This window comes from Pezoporus occidentalis, unplaced genomic scaffold (genome assembly GCF_034315485.1).
Source record: "Pezoporus occidentalis ecotype Australia unplaced genomic scaffold, CSIRO_AGI_Poc_V1 ctg53, whole genome shotgun sequence".
NCBI lineage: Eukaryota > Metazoa > Chordata > Aves > Psittaciformes > Psittacidae > Pezoporus > Pezoporus occidentalis.
In genome coordinates, this window is record NW_026915866.1 from 4,795,533 (window position 1) to 4,814,750 (window position 19,218).

The 19,218-nt window shown below is 43.4% G+C and overlaps 1 protein-coding gene across 6 annotated transcripts in view; it reads left to right on the forward strand.

Annotated features, from left to right (window-relative positions):
* The first annotated feature begins 521 nt into the window (after positions 1–521).
* PDLIM5 (PDZ and LIM domain 5) overlaps positions 522–19,218 on the forward strand; it is a 125,909-nt gene continuing 107,212 nt past the window's right edge. The window contains exons 1-2 of one of the 6 annotated variants that reach the window (XM_062637617.1): positions 522–657; positions 2,640–2,775. In XM_062637617.1, the coding sequence (XP_062493601.1) occupies positions 2,680–2,775 (96 nt within the window). In that variant the 5' untranslated portion in view covers positions 522–657; positions 2,640–2,679. The remainder of the gene's footprint in view (positions 658–2,639; positions 2,776–19,218) is intronic. The other 5 variants (XM_062637618.1, XM_062637619.1, XM_062637620.1 and 2 more) reach the window with 5 other exon arrangements.

Consider the following 19,218-nt stretch of genomic DNA (forward strand, 5'->3'; position numbering starts at 1 on the left):
GGTTTCTGCAGCCCCACGGTGCTTATCTCAATTTACTTTCTTTTTAATGCAGTTTGTTTTCAAAGCGGGTTTGTCGCGGGCTGTAGCTGTCGGTGGAGTGCCGCAGGCAGCGCCCGATCCCGAGGACAGCGGCTCGGGATCCCGCGGGGAGCCCTGCCCTGCGGCCGTGGGGCACCTGTGTGGTTTCTTGCTCTGGGCCGAGTAGGCTGGGGCTTTGGGGTGCCTGCTCCACAGGCTTTGCGACCCGATGGGGAGCCAGCGGGGCTGTGGGGCGCTCTGGACCGAGATCGGGGCTGTGGGGCACTTTGGACCTGTGTGGGGCGTTCTGGTCTCTAGCCTGCGATGGCCGTGAGGCTTCTCGTCCCGGACCGCTTAGAGGCTTCGGTGGAGAAGCTGTGCAAAGGGGGTGCCGGGGGCTACGGGCTTTTGTGCTGGCGCCCCTCCGTCAGGCGGGTAGAGGGACCCCGCTGGCCACTACTGCGATCTGCTGGCCACTCCTGGGCCCCTGCGGCTCAGTGCCCTGACGGGCGAGCGTTTCTGCCTGCGTTTTGAAATTCCCCCTTCCAGAAGTAGAACCCCCAAGCGTTTGATCATCTAAGTGAAAGTTGCACAACTTCACCCCTTGGCTGGTTGGTTTGCGCAATGCAAGTGGGGTTGGTGGGTTTGCAATGCTTTCTTTTGACGTGTTGCTTTAGCATGTTTTAAGAAATCTGTTAGACTTTGAGTGGGTCTCTTTTGTCTGCCATGCCTTCCCTGGTGTGTGTGTGTAAGCCTGGAGATGCAGACATGGCAGAATAGAGGGGTTAGAAAGGAAACATGAGTGATGCTGAGTGTGATGCACGGTATTTCAGCCTGCAGTCTCTTCCCTCCTGTTTGTAGTTGCTACAAGTGGAAAAGAACAGTAGTATTTTCTAATGGAGTTTAATCTTTTCCTAGGTCTGTTATTGTAACTAGCTGTTAATTAAAAAAAGAGTGAAAAGCTGCACAAGTGCTTCAGTTTCTGCTGCCTGTGCCAGTGAACTGCTTGTGTGCTGGTCATGAGCTGTGGTTTGCTTTTCTCTAGTCGCTAATTTATAGCGACCTGTCACTGCCATGGATTTCATTTAGAGAGAATGAAAAGAATTTGTGTTTTTATATGGAAAGAAATCTGTGATTAATTAAAGTCCTCTTTTTATAAGGGATTTGGTGCGCACAGCTATTAAATGACTTGTAGCCTAGCTTTAGTGTTGAGCGAGCCCCCTAGGAATCCTAGCTGAAACTTGGTGGAGGCTTTTTGTTTCTTTTCTTCCTCTTCAGCCACATAAAAGCTCAGCAGCTGTGTGTTTCCCCTCTGTACATTGGTGCTTGTTTAGACTTTTAAGCGGTGGGTTTATTGGGCACCTAGGGTCAGAGCTGTCCTTTTGCTGGATGCCAACAGGCACATCAGGAATTGGCTGAATACCCACTCTGAATTCAGTTTCCTAATATATATATTGCTCTGCCTAATGTCAACAGCCGTGTTCTGGTTACCTGAGTGGCCATTGGTGGGAAGGAAGTTTACCGTTTGATTTGGAAACTTATCTGAGCAATGAATCTCTGTTACTGTTGGGTTTCTAAGGGGGCGACGTTAAATGTCTGTCCGTACACTGACAGAGGCTGCATGACAGACCTGCTCTGATGGTCTGTGAGGGTGGGCTGGTGGAGCCCAATGGGGTTTGCAGCCCGCTTGCTTCTGCTTGACCAAAGGTCCACCTTAAATGTCCCTATATGAGTATGGAATCAGGCTGTGCCGCGGTGTAGTCTTACAAGAGCCCGCCCTGGTGTGCTCCTGCCTGGCTTCAACCACACAAAAATAGATGACATCTACTACCTAAGATGTCATTGTAACATTACTTATCCAAGGTGAAACTGAAGCCCTTATCTTTGACGCTGAACAGCAATTAAGTGCCTCAGCTGCCTTTTAAAGATAGTTTAAAAGGAGGGAAATGCCTGGGTTTTGCTTCCTCAGTACCAAGTTGTGGCTGTGGGTATTTCACTTTAGTTCATGGCTTTCATTTGAGGGTTGGTTTTAAGATCCATTTTGTCTGTTACATTGTTCTACCAATATGAAGCTAATACTATAAAAATAAAGAAGTCACAGGGTTTTTGTTTTCTTCTGATTAACTTCAAAACTGCGATATTTTGAAACTGTCAGGACATAATATGTTTAGAAACAAGCTTCAAGCTGATGACATAGAAGCATATGATATTCATTTTGTTAGAAATGAATGTGCCAGTAGTGCAAATTTCTTTCGTACTTGGATTTAAGGGATACTATCAATTCATGCTTGTCTCATTGAACTTTTTTAATATGAACTTCAGTGCTGAGGGTCCCCCCACTTTCCCCCCCATGTTAGTGTTAGGGAGAAGTAGTTGTCAAGATGTCTGATGCTGGGAAGTTCTCAGAGTCCCAAGTCTATGTTACGTTCCCTAGTTACATTGCTTCCTAAGCTATGGAGGAAAACAACATATGAGGAATAAAAGCACAAGTAATGACTAACCGATGTGTATTTATTGGCTGTTTTTATACTACGAGGGGGAAAAGATAAGGCTTTCAAAACGGTAGACAGTGCCTTTTGTTTTTTTAGTCTTTAAATTAGAACTCTAATCCTCTTCCACAGGCATCAGTTCTTTGGATTTGATCCTTGAAAACTAAACAACATGAGCAACTACAGCGTGTCTTTGGTCGGCCCGGCTCCCTGGGGTTTCAGGCTTCAAGGGGGCAAGGATTTCAATGTGCCTCTGTCTATCTCTCGGGTAAGTGCATGTGTCTCTTTGCCTGCATGTGGGTATCTGTTATGCTGTGGCCAGCCTGCAGCCTTCAGGCATAAGTATGCAAAGCCATTAGAGTTGCTAGGGTTCAGCTTGCCCTGTGGCATGGAGGGCTGTTTTTGGGGGGGTGGAGGGGAAGGCGCTGGGAAAATAAATCAGTGTTGTCCAAAGGCTCCAGCAAAATTACTTTAGGAAGGATGTGTTTGCTTGGAATGGTCATTTTATCTGCATTTATTTATGCAACAAGAAAAGAAGCCACCTTTTAATTCCCACCCAGAAAACACCAATGCAGAGGCTGGAGGCTGGCAAGAAACAAGAAACTTTCTGTGCTGGGCTGAGTCTGTGCAGTTCAGATAGGAAGCAGTGGGGGAAAATCACTCAGGTTACCCTTGTTTATTCAGCAGCTTTTAGCAGCTTGAGGATCTCCTGGTGTCTGTGCTTGCAAATCCCACTATTTACAATAAAAAGGCACTTAAATGGCAGTAGCTGTAAATAGCAGTTCATCAGTATGTGCCTGAGTGAAAGTGACAGTTTCTCACGAGTGTTTTATAGTGTATGTGTACTGAACTGGTATTCAAAGGATTTGAGGAACTAAATCAAAACAAATGTGATTTTTGTACCCAGGCACTATCTGACTAGTTTCCTACTTTAAAGCCACTTTTTTAAGGAAGGCTGGTCTTTCAGTACAGGCTGAGTTTCAAAGTCTTCCTTATACAGCTGAAGCACTTCACGTGTGAAATACAGGGATGAACAGTATTGAATTTATAGGATCATTGGAAATCTCTGGGTAAAGAAACTGGCTCCTGATGGCTCGGTACTCTGGCACCTTTAAATTTGGTTTGCAGTGTGGAAGCATTTATGTACAATGGCCTCTTGTCTGTTGACAGCTCTCCTCTGCCTCCTGCATATTCATATAGTTTAGTGACAAAGATGAATTATTTTTACACCTGTTGGGACTGCAGAACTGATACTGCCCTGGAAGATGGAGCAGGTTTCTATTTGGGTTTAGGCATCATGGGAATATTTTTAGCTAATCTCAACTAGCAATTCAAACCCTGTCAGTTCATTTAAACTTGGCTTATTTTATCCACTGGTGGATTATGCTGATGAAGTTAAAATACGGTTTGGCTCTACTGAATTACTTATATATGGCTAAAATGGACTGGAGAGCTGTAGAAATATCTGTGTACAGATGAATACAGATGATATCTGTGCCAGAAAGGGGTTGAGAAGCAGTTTATTCCCAAATTCCATGGATTTTCAAGCTAAACTGTAGTTCAGTTTCGTGTTCAGTAGCTGGTTACTCCTACAGTAATGAGAAATTTGAGCTAGGGTTGTGGATAATGCTCTTCTGATTCCATGGTAGAAGTGCTGTCATAACAAGGATTTGAAAACGCATAGGCTCGTGCCTACATAGGGTATTTGTACATGGTACTGATTAGCAGTTAAGTGCTTGGAGGCAGTAAACCGTAGTAAACGGCTAGTTTTAGGGAAGGGGAATACTTATTTTTTGTAGGAGCCTTTGCAGTCCTGGAGATCTACTATACAGTCTCGCTGTTAAGCAGCCTTCCTCTAAAGAGGAAACATATGTTGAAATTAGTCTAGACTACTACTTTATTGCAGGAATCAAATATGCTGTCGCATGGAGTAACCTAGGGGAATTGGCCTAAATAGCTACATATAAAAGCCTCAGTTATGGGACTCTCTAATGACAAATGTCAGCGCCCGCAAAAGCAGAATGTAATGAAAGATGTGGACTGGGTGGTTTTAGGACTTTAATTTGTGCATGGGATGGGAAAGCACAATATCCAGTTCAGCTATTGTACCTTAGCCCTGCTCCACAGCTGAATTGTTTCTTACTTGCAGTTATGTGTGTAAGAGTATGCAAATATTAGACTGCCAAAAAAATGGTGTGTGTTTTGTTTTCTGTCCTTTGGATTAAAAAAGTGCTTAGTTCTGGTATGCCAATCCAGCTTTGGCCTGATAGCTGGAAGAATTCAATGCTGTGTTCCTGGTATGCTAGAACAGTGCGTACCATTCACACCCCTCCAGCCCTTCTTTTCCTGATGAAGCATAAATGACTTCCTGTGTCCGAGGGCTGCTAATTAAATTATTTTAGCAAAACAGTAATGAGAAACCAGAATTATGTTCTTTGGCAAGGAGGAGTTCTTCAGTTTTGTTTTGTTTTTAGTTTGTCCTCTAGATGCTGAGGATGAATCTGGCTGCGCTGCTGAGGGCCAATTTCCTGCTTTAGTTTAAACTCCTTGAAATTAAGTTCAACTGAAGTACAATGTACAAAACACAGAAAATAAACAGCTTTAGAAACCAGTGTATCTGAAAAGCTAATCACTTTTTACTAATGATTTGAGCAATTTAAGGTCTCATGTGGTTCTTTGGAGAAAGTTTTTAGTAAGTTAGGTAGCTTTGTGCAGAATGCAGTTTTAATGAGTGTATTCCTTGTTGCTTCTGTAAGGTAAACCAAGCCTGGTTTGGGTTCTTCAGTTGAAATTCTTAATGTCAGCCAAGGTGTAGCAGGTTAACATTAACGCAGGGGTAGCAGTAGCATTTGATTTTTCATGAGCTAGTATGTTGTAGACTGGTTGCAGCATAACCAATAGCAACAGTTATTGCAAGGTTACATCAGTCACTTTATATAGCTCTCTTAGCGCTTTGTAGTTGCTGTGTATACTTATACAGCTGTACACATTTCATGGTAAGTAATATATGTGATGTTGGGTATATAGCCTTATAGTTAGTGCCATAAATCTCCACAACAAAAATGCTGCAGTGCCTTTTATATACACTTGAATCTGGTTGGACTTCAGCAGGGTGGCTTTTCACAGTCCTTCTCCTTACCTTGCGAAGGCACCTGTCTGAGCCCTGCAGAGCCATTATGCAGGTCAGGAATTCAACACTGGGAAGCTGATGTGGGGTGGAAGTGGTGGTTGTAGTGTGGTGGTGGGTATGGATCTGACTGAAGAGGGCTCAGTGGGAAGGAAGCTGCTGTGAATATAAAACGATTATATATTTACTCTTCAACCAGGAATAAAGGGTGGGCTGAGGTAGTAGATCTATATCTTTTATTAATGGGTAAGTGTTAAAAGTAGCTCAGGCCACCACATGTAACTGTACTGTAGGGCTTCCAGGTGGTTTATTCTGTGGTGGTAGAATCATAGAATAGTTAGGGTTGGAAAGGACCTTTAGATCATCTAGTTCCAACCCCCCTGCCATGGGCAGGGACACCTCACACTAAACTATCTCACCCAGGGCTTTGTCCAACGTGGTCTTGAACCCTGCCAGGGATGGAGCATTCACAACCTCCCTGGGCAACCCATTCCAGTGCCTCACCACCCTAATAGGGAAGAATTTCCTCCTTATCTAAACTTCCTTATCCTCCAATCTAAACTTCCCCTGTTTATACCCCTTGTCCTGTCACTACAGTCCCTAATGAAGAGTCCCTTCCCAGCATCCCTATAGGCCCCCTTCAGATACTGGAAGGCTGCTATGAGGTCTCCACGCAGCCTTCTCTTCTCCAGGGTGAACAGCCCCAAATTCCTCAGCCTGTCTTCATACGGGAGGTGCTCCAGTCCCCTGATCATCCTCATGGCCCTTCTCTGGACTTGTTCCAACAGTTCCATGTCCTTTTTATGTTGAGGACACCAGAACTGCACCCAGTACTCCAAGTGAGGTCTTATGAGAGCAGAGTAGAGGGGCAGGATCACCTCCTTCGACCTGCTGGTCACGCTCCTTTTGATGCAGCCCAGGATATGGTTGGCTTTCTGGGCTGCAAGTGCACACTGCAGCCGGCTCATGTTCAGTTTCTCATCGACCAACACCCCCAAGTCCTTCTCCGCAGGGTTGCTCTGAATCTCTTCCCTGCCCAACCTGTAGCTGTGTCTGGGATTGCTCCAACCCAGGTGTAGGACCTTGCACTTGGCATGGTTAAACTTCATGAGGTTGGCATCAGCCCACCTCACAAGCGTGTCGAGGTCCCTCTGGATGGCATTCCTTCCCTCCAGGGTATCAACCGAACCACACGGCTCGGTGTCATCGGTAAACTTGCTGAGTGCGCACTCAATCCCACTGTCCATGTCAGCGACGAAGATGTTGAACAAGACCGGTCCCAACACCAATCCCTGAGGGACACCACTCGTTACTGGTCTCCAGCCGGACGTTGAGCCATTGACCACAACCCTTTGTGTGCGGCCATCCAGCCAGTTCTTTATCCACCGAGTGGTCCATCCATCAAATTGATGTCTCTCCAATTTAGAGACAAGGATGTCATGTGGGACAGTGTCAAACGCTTTACACAAGTCCAGGTAGATGACATCAACTGCTCTACCCCTGTCCATCAGTTCTGTAGCCCCATCATAGAAGGCCACCAAATTGGTCAGGCAGGATTTCCCCTTAGTGAAGCCCTGCTGGCTGTCACCAAGCACCTTGTTGATTTTCATGTGCCTTAGCATGCCTTCCAGGAGAAGCTGCTCCAAGATTTTGCCAGGCACAGAGGTGAGACTGACTGCTCTTTAATTCCCCGGGTCATCCATTTTCCCCTTCTTGAAAATGGGGGTTATATTTCCCTTTTTCCAGTCATCAGGAACTTCACCTGACTGCCATGATTTCTCAAATATGATGGCCAGTGGCTTCGCATCTTCATTTGCCAGCTCCTTCAGGACCCACGGATGGATCTCATCAGGACCCACGGATGGATCTCATCAGGACCCACGGATGGATCTCATCAGGACCCACGGATGGATCTCATCAGGACCCATGGACTTGTGCACATTCAGATTTTTAAGATGGTCTCGAACCAGATCCTCTCCTACAGTGGGCACAAGGTCTTCATTCTCACAGTCCCTGCATCTGCCTTCCAAGACTTGGGTGGTTTGGTCAGAGCCTTTGCCAGTGAAGACCGAGGCAAAGAAGTCATTGAGAACCTCAGCCTTCTTCAAATCCTGTGTCGCCAGTTCTCCCGAGAGCTTCCTGAGGGGCCTTCCTTGTCCCTGGTCTGTTTTTTATTTGCTATGTACTTGTAGAATCCCTTCCTATTATCCTTAACATCCCTAGCCAAGTTTAATTCAACTGGGCTTTGGCTTTCCTAACCTGGTCCCTAGCTTCCCAGACAACATCCCTGTACTCTTCACAGGCTGCCTGTCCTTGCTTCCACTTTTTATAGGCCTGTTTTTTCATTTGAATTTTCCTCAGTAGTTCTTTATCCATCCAAGGAGGTCTCCTGGCCTTTCTTGAGCTACTCACCTCAGCGAATGACCTGTCTGGTACTTGTAGAACAGGAGATAGTGCAGTCCCAAAACAGTACTTGTCTCTGGTTGATGGCAGTATTTACCACTAGAAACAAGGAAATACTGAAGTGAAACCTTTGAGCAGTAATGTAGCCTGTGTACATTATGTATCTTTCCACCTAATGCAAGCACATAGGAGGTTTTCTTTTATTTAAAAGTTATTTTTTTGTTTAATCCTCATGGCAACTCTAGTCAACTTCCTTCAGAAAATGTTTTGCTATATGTCTTTCTCTTCATGCAAAAATGAAATGGAATATGTCTTCTTGAAATGCTTGACCTGACTGACAGCTCTGTTTTTAATACTGCAACTTCTTTAAGTGCGTTTTCCCCCCAGCTTCTTACTGCTTTACTGGTCACTTTGCCTCTTAGAGCAACAACAAAAAAACCCAACCCAACCAACCAGAACCCAAAGAAACAAACAAAACCCAAACAACAAAAAACAAACCACAAGACAACCCACCCCAGCAAAACAAACAGAAATCCCAAACCTTAGGAATAACCCTTTCTTTTTGCAATTTTTAAGTTTTCAGTATTTCATCTTTTTCAAGTGTGTTTTTCTGTGGTATAGGTGTTGCAAGCTCATAGTTGATGGGAGACTCACAATAATGAATGTCAGCAAGCAGTACCACCACGGAGTAGGTGGATGAGCAGCCCACCTTTGGATGAAGTGGGGAGTACATGTGCATTCAGCTATGCATCAATGCATGAGCTGCTTGGTATTCATCCCATGTGAACATACTGAAGTATCTTCATGCTGATATTAGGAGGTCACTGTCAGAGAAGTTTTCTCCTTTTCTCTCCTGCTTTCCTTCCTTCCTGCCCAGGTACTTACACGGTTACCCAGCAAGCTGTGCCCATGGGTGGAGCATGTGTGATTGTTTTTGCACAGTGTTTGCTTATTCAGGGGCTTGGCCTTGGCCACCTTAATATTTGGAAGCAAGCTGTTTTAAAGGTATTAACATGTGTGAAAATAAGGTCAATGAGAAGATAATAAAGGAAAATGGTGCATTTAATGCACCTAGAGCATGTCAGCTTTGATTGACTGGACTCTGGCTGAGACTGTTGCCCTTGTGTTTGCAGGAATTATTAAGCCAAGTGTGTAATTTCGAGTAAAATCTTCTTTTTTTTTTTTTTTTGTAAGTATGAAATAAGTTATTGAAGGGGGGAAGGGGAGGGTGGGGATGGATTTCGGAAATGGTCTTTCAAGCAGGCATGTGAAATAGGAGAGAAGAACTGGAACAACTGATGGCCTGGCCAGTGATGATTGTGTCAGTAACTTTATGCTCCATCCTGGAAGTTACTGACTAAGCTCTTACTGGCAGCTGCTGCCATTGCTGTGCTGGTTTGATCTGCTACCGAGTTGTGATGGTTTGCACAAAATACAGCTGAAGATGTATTCCACTACTGCAACTTCCTGGCACAGGGTCAAAGGTACAGGCAGAGGTCACGGCACTTACCTGCTGATCCTGCACCTAGGTCAATAAATGCTGTGTTTTACGGGACCTGTCTGTACTTATGAAATAAATGGGATTAGCCAAGGCGTACATGAAGAAGCGTTATTCTGTTCTGTTTAATTCTGTTTACAAGATGCGGTTTACTGCAAAAATATTGAGAATGACGGGTGAGCTACCAGTGCCAAAGTCTGCATCCTCTCTGCACTGAGTCCTGAAGGAGCAGAGTTTTTCCTTTAAGTGAAATATGGACAATTGTAAAGCTCCCAGATGCACAAGTGATTTAATATGAGTGTTTTCTAAAAGTCCTAAGAGTGCTAGTTAGTGCTTCAGAGCTTGTGTAGTTGCCTGCAAGCAACATCCTTCTTTAGGGCTCCTCAGTTTAACTTGAAGATGGAAAGAGAGATCAGTTGGCACATTGTTTCCTGACTGCCTCTTTTCCCACCACTGTTTAACCTCTTGTGCTGAAAAACTGGGGGAAGGGCTGTTGTTTCCCCAGACCATTTGTTTCTCTTCGCTTGTCTATTCTGCTGTGCAGTTTAAAGCAAGACAGATCATCACTGGAGTGAGGGTGGGAAAAAGAGGGAGGTATGGGGGAGAAGAGGCTGAAGAAAAGTGTCTGCATTTCATCTGTTCATGACTTTATTTGTCAGAGAACCTTCTCAGACCATGGAGGAAGCTAACTTATTTTAAAATAGTTCCTCTACTGATGTCCTTGCCCCAAAAGTGAATCTGGCTGTATTGAGGGGTGAAAAGGAACCAAAGAGCTTGTAGCTGAAGGATATTTGATTGTATGTGTGAACATGTTCTTTTTACATTAAAAAATGCTTGTAACTCTTTTTTTTTTTCCCCTTGGAAGTGACTGTTTAGTTACAGTATGAGAAGTACAAGCTAAATACTTCGTGATGGAAAAACTAAACTATTTGTTTGCAGTGTCTGCTTCTCAAAGACAGATGTAGTGGAAAAAATAAACTCTGATTAGATGTTCAGAGCAGATGCAAAATTGGCAGTTCTTCCAGAGGCCAAAAAGCAGGACCATTTATTGAATAGTAACTGCAAAGAAATTAGGCATGTTTTCTTTGCAAGTATCTGGCCCTGGAGGCCTGACAACTTCTGTCAACTTCCTCACCGGTTGGAGATGCTATTTTTAGTGTAACTGTTTTTCTCATTATTCATTGGCTGATGGCTATCAAAAGGCATTGTGAGAAGAGACATGGTGTTGAAAGGTTTGATTGTTTAGCTTTGGTATGGAGCCAGGAGATAACATTGTTGGCTTCTTTTTTTTTTTCCCCTCCATTTGTTTTGACTTTTAAGAATAGATTTCGTATGTTATCAATATAAGGGAAAGTGTGAGAGAAAACTCTCTTGTGTGCCTAAAGCAGTAGAAATATGGAAGAGGTGATATTCCTCCTGCCAGTGGTCAAAAAGAAGAAAAATGGAGGCTGAGGCCTGTTTGAACAGATACGAGAAGCAGAAGTACATTTACTTTCATAGCTGGCTCTTGCAAGAATAGAATCAAAGAAAAAGATGCCATGCAGAAGGCCAGTGTTACACGAGGCTTCGAATGACTCAAGTCTTCAGGGAAGTAAAAGTAGGGAAAATATGACAGAAGTATCTGTTTAGGTTCCTTAACAATAAGAGGTCCTCAAGGTAAATTTGTGGAGAGCTGTGCTGTCTCTTGGAAGAGTTGACATGGGTGGAAGAAAAGGTCTATGATCTTCGGGCACAGAGTCCTTTGAGGGCTTCAGTTACCAAATTGATGTGTGTTGCATTTGGGAGTTGGTGTGCTTTGCCTTTCTTATGTTTAGAAGTTTATGGTGTCCTGCTGCTCTGATGTGTGCTGCTGAAGGCAGAGCTGATAGGTAAGAGGCTGAGTGTCACTAACTTTGCTAGTCTGGTTTAAATGCAGACAAGCTATTGCTGTAGATGTGATAGCAGGTGATTGTGAGCTCTATGTGTCTAGATTAGGGCTATGATGGTTTTAGCAGACAAGTTTGCTGGTAGATCAGGTTTGTAATTTCATTTGCTTCTATGAACTGATCTTGAAAGAGTTTTCTTCAGGAGCGTGATCACGCTCGTAATGCTGTGCTGTCGCAATTCAGTCCCATCTTCTGAAAAGGAGTAAAAAAACCCCAGAAGGCATTAGGAGCTTGTGCTGTGATTGTGCTGCAAGAGCAGCCTCTCTAATTACTTGCTTAAAACTAGATAAACACGGAAATGGAGTTCAGGGAAGAGTAGGAATGGGCAACAGAGGAAGAAGGAAACAAAATGTGGATGCTGTTTGGTTCGGTACAGCTGTGAGTAGGGGCGGGTGCTATCTGTGACTGACTGCTACTCAGGCACAGGCCAGCTGCAAATGGCCGTGGCCACTAAACACTTCTGCAGAACAGACCTAAGGTTTCAAGTATGGGAATGCAAGCCACCCTTAATGGACAGGCTTTAAAAGCCTGATTTTAGTGACTCACATAACACTGCATGGGGGTATTCCCATCCTCTTTTTTCCATTTCTCAGCTTCATTCATCACTTGCCTTTCGACGCTGTCAGTTAATGAGATGGTGTTCCACATACAGTAGCTTTTTATCTTTTGTCACTTTGTGACACCAGTGCAGTTCCCACCACACAGTCCTTTGTGTATGCTGGCCCAAGTAGAGAGGTAGTAGGGGGACAAACTAACATGTTAGAAATTGAAGACTGTATCATGATGCACACCCTCAAAGCGCATGAATAGGTGCTACACCAATGGAATAAACTATATACCAAAACTACTGAGTAAGCAGCCACAGAGGACAAAGAGACTTCTGCTGTCAGTTACTTTATTTTTACTTAACAAGGAAAATAGTAGTCTTCAGTGTTTTATGATACCGAAAACTTGGAGTGAAATTAATAATTCTGTGCAGCTTGGTGGCTTCTGCCTATGTGCTATTGAGCTTCAAGATATACCAAGTGTTGAGTCCCCACTTAAAATGGGAAGATGCTATACATCGCTCGAGATTGGTGTTTCTTCTTTTAGTGTAGACCAGAAAATTTTGAATGGAATAGTTCATAATATTTTTTTATTGTGGATTATTATTATAGCTTTCTCATTCTGAGTTAGTCTTGCATTAGAAACCTCAGCTTAAACAGTTAAGCTTAGTAAAAGCAAGAGAAAATGGCATGTATGTAGTTGAACGTATGAACTCTTGCAATTGCTGTCAGCTGTGCTTGTAACAAAGCCCTGAAGTGTAATGCCTTGTGCAAAGTCCCATAGGATAAGAAGTGGATCTTGCCAGATCTTTAGTAGTCCTGTTGGAAAGGTCAAATGGTTTGCATGTTAACTGGATATGAAAGAAGTTTGACTTACCCTGGCCTATATTAAGGGATGACCTAATGCGGTATCTAGTTCTTTCCTTAACAAGTGATTGAACAATCTGAAGTGCTGAGCACAGGAAGGTACCAGAAACATTTATTTTGTGTTAATTATTTCATACCTCTGGGAGGTTTGAATAGTTATTTATATATGCTAGATCTGGATTAATGTAGAGTCCATAAATTTCAGAAAGGTAGAACTCCCTGGCTTTTAAGCTTTTGTGTTTATGAATGTAATTGGCTGAAGTGTGTCTCTTAAGTGTGGTGTTGTATTGGTTATAATAACATTTGAGATTTTTAACAAGGAGTTCTGTAGAGTGAAGGCAGAATGCTGTAAATACGAAAAATGCAGTTATACATAAAGATGTATTTTTTTAATTAAGAAGACTATCACCCTGGTGGGAATTCTAGCTATAGAACATTTTTTTGTTTAGAGCCCTTAAAAGAAAGGCAGCTTTGCTCTGCAAATACTCCCTCTGCCAAACAGAGCAGCCTATTCTCAAGGTTTTTCCTATTACGTGTTATTAAAGCTTTTTCTTTCTAATGTACATATGATACATGACTAGCCAGGCATAGTTTCTAGTCCGATGCTGCTAGTAAGTGAAACTTTTCTTATCAAGTAAGAGGTCAAAATTGTTGGTTTTTTTGGGAGGGAGAGTGAGGACTTTTTGCCAGTGATTTCTGCCTCTTCTCTTTTTGGTTCTAGACTTAGCCTGGTGTTGTGGAAGACACGGAAAGGTAGACTAATGGGATTGCTTGCTTCCAACTTGCTCATGTGTCTCAGCAATTCCTTCTATGCTGTTCTGGTTTTCTTCACCATATGCCTTTAAAAGGAAAAGCCAACAAAAAAAAAAACCCAAACAATGGAGATCTACAAGCCAGAGAACTTGTGGAAGTTAGGTTGGGCTTACTTTTATTAGATCAGTAGGGAAATGGAAGGCTTGTAAAGCTTTAAGACATTTTGATAAACTCTCTTGTTTCCTTCTGGCTTTCTGCAGCATCTGGTCAGGTCACAGTGTTTTGAGTCCAGACTGAGTAAGAGTGTTCTCTGCTTAGTGTCTAAGGTGGTTTGCTAGCAATTATTCAGGAATGAAAAGGCATCCCCACAAATATGTACTCTGATAAACAGAATATAATGCAACCTCAGAGGACAGTTAACTAGTACCTTGTACTTTCTATGGCTTGATCAAGTGCAATGTAGATAGTGATCAGGGGATGCAATCAACCTTGCAAAGGAAGCAGTAGTGGTTGGAGGGTAGGCATCATTGCATCCTATCTGGCAGCCTGAGTTCTTGTTCTTTTTAAATTTTTTCCTAATGCGCAGAGGGGAGTGTGTGTGGTGGTGGTGGGGGTAACCCAAAACACTGGTAGTTCACTAAAATGGGAATAAGCTCCATAAGAAAAGCTAATGCTTTTCTTGTACACAAATTAGCAACCACCCTTCTGTCAGTGGTAGTCATTGGCTGAAGAAGGCTGGCAGAAGAAAATGTGTGCTTGTATCTGCATGTCAGAGCTCAAAGTAACTCTATGGATGAAACTCTTTCTCTCAGTGCCCTAAGCAGGGATAGTAGGTGCAGCTGGTGCAGCTCACTTAGCCCAACAAGAGCTGGGGCTGCTGTCACAATGGTAGGGGCACATACCTGGGGACAGTACAATTTGAAGTACCAAAGCCAGACTTGCTAGGACATGTCTGTCAGTGTACTAAGCTGTGAAAACTGCCACTGAATGCTTATTAAATTACAGCTTTTGTCAGCTATGGATGCAGTCTATTCTCTCCACTTTCCAGCTGTCCTATTTTGGCAACTGGCTACAAGCAAAAGTCATTGTAGCAGGGGCTGACATGAATTTCCTTTGAGAGCATACTCAGTTTGTAAATTAAATTATCTTGCTATTGTGTGAGCATAATTCTGTAAATGCGAAGAACCCAAGCCTTGGCACTGCAAAAACACTTGCAGAAGTATAATTTTAGGCATACAAGTTGCATCCGTGAGATGACTCTTGCTTAAGGCTCAGCCTATGGAGATGTACATTGCTGTTCAGCATCCTGCAGTGCGGGGTCTTCAGACTGTTGTTACCAGAAGGAAAGAAATACTGACTTGCTTGGAGGAGACCTTTCCAGCCGACTTTCTGCTTTCTCTCAAAGATTCATTAGCCAGTGACTGTTAGCCAAAACACCTTGAGGTGCGCACTTAGATCTTGGAGACTTGCCCAGTGTCTGTCTGTTCCAGAGAGAACGTGATACTCTCAGGCCGGTTGAGTATCTCCTCTGCGAGACCTTTTTCTTCCGTTGACACATCTACACTTGGACTTTAAAATGTAGAAACTGCTGATTATTAAAACTTCAAATAATGTTAATTTGTTTTGATACCTGACATGATGAAAACGGCTGTTGTTGCAGTTGACAGCCCAGATCAGCTTATAGCTCTGTGATGGATGCTGTGGAATTAAATAACTGGAAATAGCTCACAGGAAACTCTGATTACAGCAGTTGAAGTAAGGATTTAGAGCAAACCAGTCAGTGTTGATGCTTTACTTTGTAAACTTGTGCTGTTGGAGAAGGCTAAACTACTGGGTTTCTTTCCCCCTGCTTCCTCCTTGCAAGTGTAAGCACAGTTTTGGCATGGTGATGGAGGCAGTGTAAGTACATGGTTCTGGATGCTTTAAGCCATTGACGTCAACTGGCTCCTGACCTCATCAGCAGGACAGAGTGCCTCGGGTGCTTTTAGTAACTCTGAATGCCTCCCCTTGTCACTCACTTGCCATGTGCGCAACTCTGTACTTGGTTTTATTGCATATCCCAATCCACGCCTGTTCAGTTAGCTCAGTGATTCCCATTCCTGCTCTCTGACTTCTGTTGCTCTCTTTAGCAAAGAATGTATCCCCAGGGTACCAAATGAGGATTTGTAGAGATTCTCCTGTTCTGCTTTGCTCTGCTGATGATTGCCTTGTATAAGTCACCCTTTGTCCTACAGCATGGACTTTTTACTTCTGTAGGAATATGGGGGAGAGGTGAGAACTCACAAGGGGGAATCCCTCATGGAAAAAAAATATTATTCAGAATGAGGGGGTAAAGATAAGCTTTGTGGAGTGTGTAACTGCTGTGCTTCAGAGGGGTGCCATGCAAATATTTTAGACTTGGATGCAATGACATTTATGTAATATTAGTATCAATTCTGGGAAATGTAATACATAACAATAGGCATTAAGAGTTAGGAAATACCTAAGATTGCTAACTACTCAAGTTGAATCAAGAGTTGGTTTTCTAGTGCCGTTTTTTTGAGTTTATGCCAAATAGATTTGAGTCTTTCAATTTGTCACCTGTTTTAACATAAAGAGGTAGGTAGTTTTGCAAGAACATAATTTGTACTGGCATCAGTTTCCCTCCCCTTGCTTTCCTTAGCCCGAGGAAGTCTTTCTTACTGCTGAAATAAGTCTACCAGGTGTTTTTTGCTGTTAGTTATGATTTAAGAGGACTGCTGTTCAGAAACCATTATTATTTGTGGCATTAACAGAGCTTAGGGTTCAAAGAAGTGTATGATGGGATAAGAATGAAGGGAATCATAAGAGCTAGGTGGAGAAAAAAACACAAGCCCCCAAACTACAAAACCCACAAAACTATTAAAATCAAGTATATACGATACTTGTCAGAAATCTCTAAATGACAAATGATGAAAGGTTTGGACTCTCTGTACCGCATGGTGTAAGTTTATAGGGATATTTTGCTTTTGTTTTGAACTAAGTACTGCATATAAGTCTGTAACCATCCTTTGCCTTCTAATTTTCTCTTACTGTGCCAGTCCTTGCCAGACTGTAGCACTCCTGGTTTTGCTGTGCCTAGCAATGGGCTTCTGTTAATCAGAAAAATGAGGCTGTATGGCATCTCTTTTGCATTATTGATTCAGTTGCAGGAAATACTTTAGCATCAAGAAACAAGCTGCTCTTTTATGCAGCAGAGAGCACCTTGGATGCCACTGGATTCTTAGACAAGCATAGATGTTGTCAGCAGCATGTGCACCCTTTGGGTTGCCAGTCCAAAAAGCACTACTGACTTCTTCAGGGAAAATACTGTAGCTAGGGTTACATGAGAGGTGATCAGGTGGGTCTAGAAGTGTCTTCTGACTTTTCTGACAGGCATGTGACCACCCTGGTTGTGTAGACTTAACTATGTATTTCAGTTTCATGAAGTCCTATGCATGGGGCTGTCTTTTGGAGCCTGCCACAACAATCCTATTGGTCTCCCAGGTTCATGGCAAGAGTAGCAGCTGTATTCCTTCAGCCACTTCAGGCCATTCTGGTTCAGGAGAGCACAGAGGGTTTAGATTTCATTTGCCCGAGGTTGTAAAAATGTGATAGAGCTAAATGGCTTTGTAAAGAAAGCAGTAGCTTCCTTGGGTTGATCTCTGTTCAGCAGTAAATGGAGTCTAAAAGCAAAGTGTTGGTTAAAATTCACCCGAAAGATACTGTTTCGACCATTACCCATTCCTTTCATTTATGCTGGGAGGAGGAGTAAAGTTATTGAAAGGCTTGAACTAAAATGGACTCAAAATCTAAGTAATCAGAGGGGCCACACTGCAGTTACAGCAGAGCCGGGTTTGTTTTGCCAATTCTCCTGTAAAGGGGAAGAAGTGTTCAGAGTCTGCTACCTCACCAGTAACCCTAGCTGGACATTACTCCGGACCACCCATCGCTATGTTTGACCTCTTTTGCTGTTTTCCTGCATGCTGGAGTGATATTCCCAAAGCAGCCCTTTGAAGGGAAGGTCTGTGGGAAGATTGCTACGGTTGAGATTGTAGAGGAAATTCAAGTTACTCCTGCTGGTGCCATACTTGAGTGTCACCGTGAGCTTTTGGGAGGGCAGTGTTGCAGGGGTGCTGTTAAGCCCCCAGTTCTTTGCATTGGTGTGCTTTTATCAAAATTTGGTTTTGATTTAAATCGCCAAAATAATTCTTCAGTGTTGCATTGAAGAGTCAAGGAAAGTAAGCTGAATGACCCAGCGAAACCTCAGAGTGTATCTTGGCATTAAAATCGTGAGATTAAAAAGCGCTCCTTATTTCTAGGGCCTGACTCACATTTTTTGAATGTGTGAGGGTGGCAGTGCTAGCTCCTATGGTCAAGTAGCATTATAAATATTTCAGGACTGTAGGGCACAGAGCTGTGCCAAATATTTTTCTCATGTTTGGGTTTTTTCCTGATTCCCAAACCAAATTGTTGCAGATCTCGTATAACCCGGTTTGTGTGTGTAATTAAATGGACAACATGTTAAATCTGCCATGTTTCTGACAATGGTGCGTCAAATCCAAGTATTTAAATTGATTACATAGTGACAGAAGTGTTGCTGACTGTCTAAAAGCTGTTTTATTGAGACATAGTGTATGTGTTTTCAAGTATATGTGGTGGGGAAAATGAATTGCAGAGCAGCTGGCTGGCTAGAGACCTTCAGAAATAAACAGCACATGGCATGTGTAGTAGAATTTGACCCTGTTAGGAAAATAAGTAGGGCAGAATGGCTGGTTATTAATGGTGGCTCCAGCTTCTGGTGGCACCATAGGCAAGGCAAAAGAATGGCAGGGGGGGAAATCAAGTGGGATTTGAATAATTCTTCCTGCCTGCCAGGAAGCCCTAGATGCTGTGAAGCTCATTTAGCCAGGTCATAAATGAATTCTCCTCTGACAGATTGCTCTCTGGGGGAAGCATTTTTCCATTAGTTTTCATGAAGCATTACAAGCTGCCACGAGTCCGGAGCATTAAAGGGCGGAGGGGGCTTTCAGCGGAGGTGTGTGGGAATGTCTTGCTTGGGACTTCAGCAGACACTGGGATGCGGTGTGCTGCATGCAAGGAGTTGGCACATCACCCGCTGTGCCATGGGGTCACCGCCAAGTGACGTGGGGAGGAGCGGGTGGCTGGGAGTTGTTGGCTTCATGAATTTTTCCCCAGAAATGCTGACAAGGTCCCTTTGTGCTTTAGCATAACAACTGAACTGATAATTTGCTTTCTCTGATTACCAGACATGTGGGTGTGAACAGGCTGCCCAGTGTGCTGTTCTGTGCAGCGGTGAAATAATGAGGTTGAGCACTGTGGATGGAAAGGAGTGGGTCTTTTCTGCCTGCGTTATATACCGATGAGAAAAGATGGAGGATAAATACATATGTTTATTTGTCCGATACGAGTATGCTCAATCCAGACTTCTGTGCTATGTGGAATAAGCCCTTTACCAGATGAAGCTTTGGGCTCTCTTTGTGCTTCAAGAATTCTAGGTTTCTTTTAATCTGGAGATTCTAACCTGTCTCTGCTAAAGGGAGACAATCCTTTAGCCAGTGAAAAATGTGTATTA